The 2,606-nt window shown below is 57.1% G+C and overlaps 1 protein-coding gene across 1 annotated transcript in view; it reads right to left on the bottom strand.

Annotated features, from left to right (window-relative positions):
• hmcn2 (hemicentin 2) overlaps positions 1-2,606 on the bottom strand; it is a 14,172-nt gene that overhangs the window by 1,108 nt on the left and 10,458 nt on the right. Inside the window, exons 31-39 of the mRNA XM_025053451.1 lie at positions 2,075-2,194; positions 1,854-1,988; positions 1,654-1,773; positions 1,403-1,528; positions 1,119-1,247; positions 745-1,038; positions 498-617; positions 278-404; positions 7-197 (exon numbers count right to left, since the gene is read on the bottom strand). Of these exons, the coding sequence (XP_024909219.1) occupies positions 7-197; positions 278-404; positions 498-617; positions 745-1,038; positions 1,119-1,247; positions 1,403-1,528; positions 1,654-1,773; positions 1,854-1,988; positions 2,075-2,194 (1,362 nt within the window). The remainder of the gene's footprint in view (positions 1-6; positions 198-277; positions 405-497; positions 618-744; positions 1,039-1,118; positions 1,248-1,402; positions 1,529-1,653; positions 1,774-1,853; positions 1,989-2,074; positions 2,195-2,606) is intronic.

Raw genomic sequence — 2,606 nt, forward strand, 5'->3', positions numbered from 1 at the left:
CCCCGCCCCTCTCTGACTCCTGCTCCAGGATGGTGAAGGAAGTGCGCTCCTGCAGGACGCCCGACTCCGAGTAGGCCGACAGCCGTACCACGTTGTGATTGGCCGGGATGCCCGAGGGGAGGGTCAGCAGCTTGTACTGAAGCAGCTGGGGGGGCGCTCCTGTGGCACAATCCACGGCGCAGGGCCTGTAACAGGTCCTAAAGAAAGGAAACAGAAGAGTTAACGTCACCCATCAGAGTTCCAGTACCGTTTGTCCGGAACCTTCCGTTCAGGTTACCCCGTTCTTCCACTCCTCTGATAGGACGGAGGGCAGGGCGTGTCCAAACACTGGTGTCCTCCCCTGGTATTGAAGCACATCTGGTTGTGTCCACACTGGACGCCGTGCTGGACACACTCATCGATGTCTGCAGGTGGAGAAGACAGAGTGAGGTCAGATGATTGACAGGTCGTTGCTGCTGTGTGTGGGGGGGGGAGGGGGCGGGGCCTAAACACGTCACCTTCACAGCCGCGGGACACGGGTCGGAGCTGATATCCTGCTGGACACACGCACGTGAAGCTGCCCGCTGTGTTCCTGCATTCGTGTTGACAGGACTTCCTGAAGACGCACTCGTCCACATCTGAACCACCAGGGGGCGACAAGAGAAAAGGTGAATAGTTGTCGGAAATATTCCAAAAATCTTTTTGTCTCCGCTGGTCTCGGGTGTTGGACGTCAAGGACGGCAGTCCGAGGACTTTTTGACTCACCGACACACGTCCCGTCTCTCTGGGTGTAACCGGCGGGACAGCTCTGTCGGGTGATGCGAGACGCTCCGGTGGAGCGGGACAGGATCGGTCTCCCCAGAGACGACACCAGCTGAGGGCGGAGCCTGGCCCTCACTCTGGTCCTGTTGCCGAACGGTTGGCGTCCCTCCAGGCCGGCGCAGGAGCGTCCGTCTCCCAGCAGCACGGTACCAGGAGGACACTGGCACCTGAAGCTGCCCGGTACGTTCCGACACTGGTAGGCACACGGGTTTGGGGTCTGCAGGCACTCGTCGATGTCTGAAAGTCCAAAGTCACACGTGAAGTCAAGTTCATCAGAGACGACGACGACGACCACGAAGACCACGACGACATCGTACCTAGACAGGGGAGACCCACGCCCTGGGATCGGTACCCTCGGGGACAAACACAGCCGTAGCCCCCCATGGTGTTCTGACAGATCTGGGTGTAGCGACACATGTGACTTCCGTCCTGACACTCGTCAATGTCTGAAAACAGAGAACCTGCGATGACCGTGTGGTCCAATCTGTGGCGCTGTTCCGACAAATACTCAAGTCACACTCGAGTGGAACTTGCTGAGCGGTCAGACCGTGACAGCTGTCGGTCTTTACGATGGTCTGTCTGGAGGAGGAGGGTCACTCACCAACACAGGCTCCGTCCTCGTCCTTGTTCATCCCAGATGGACAGCTGTCCAGACACTGGTACCCCCCCTCCGTGTTCCTGCACTGCTGGTGGGCAGGACACACGTTCCTGGTGCACTCGTTGATATCTGTGTGTCAGGGACACGTCAGTGTTAGGGACCATTTACAGCATGGGGTCCAGGGACACCCGCACCGGACTACACCCCAAAGCTACACCCTCTCCCCACCCGTGTCCCCTGTGAGGTGGACGTACCGAGGCAGCGGTGTCCTGACAGCTGGTATCCAGGGTGACAGAGACAACGGTAGGAGCTGAGGGTGTTGACACACTGGTGCTGACACGGAGACATGGCCGACTCCTGGCACTCGTCCACGTCTGAAAGAACCGATTCGGGAGTCGGGCTTTTTTTCTGCAGATGTTCAGTACCCGGGGACGGACACTGAGACGGTACTCACCTTCGCAGCTGGTTCCTGTGGCGCTGGGCTTCAGTCCCGGTCCACAGCGGACCTGGCAGCGGTAGGTGCCCACGGTGTTGACACACTGCTGGTTGTAGTGACACATGTGGGAGTCCTGCGAACACTCGTCGATGTCTGCGGCGGAAACACAACGTTAACCCTTACCAGAGGTGACCTCTAGGGGTCAGTGTGGTTCCAGTGCCAGGGGACAGTCGTCTCACCTTGGCAGACGTTGGTCTGTGGAGAGAGGGTGAAGCCGGAGGGACAGGAGCAGGAGAACCCCCCCATCAGGTTGTTACAGGAGTGGGAGCAGGGAGACAGGAGGTCACACTCGTCCTCATCTGGGACACCAGGAGACAGAGGTTTGAGACACTACTGGACTACTACTGGACCAGTACTACTGGACCAGTACTACTGGACCAGTACTACTGAACGAGTACTACTGAACCAGTACTACTGAACCAGTACTACTGAACGAGTACTACTGAACCAGTACTACTGGACGAGTACTACTGAACCAGTACTACTGGACCAGTACTACTGGACCAGTACTACTGAACGAGTACTACTGAACCAGTACTACTGGACCAGTACTACTGAACCAGTACTACTGAACCAGTACTACTGGACCAGTACTACTGAACGAGTACTACTGAACCAGTACTACTGGACGAGTACTACTGAACGAATACTACTGGACGAGTACTACTGAACGAATACTACTGGACCAGTACTACTGAACCAGTACTACTG

The sequence above is a fragment of the Cynoglossus semilaevis genome, chromosome Z (assembly GCF_000523025.1).
Source record: "Cynoglossus semilaevis isolate Cse_v1.0 chromosome Z, Cse_v1.0, whole genome shotgun sequence".
NCBI classification, from domain to species: Eukaryota; Metazoa; Chordata; class Actinopteri; order Pleuronectiformes; family Cynoglossidae; genus Cynoglossus; species Cynoglossus semilaevis.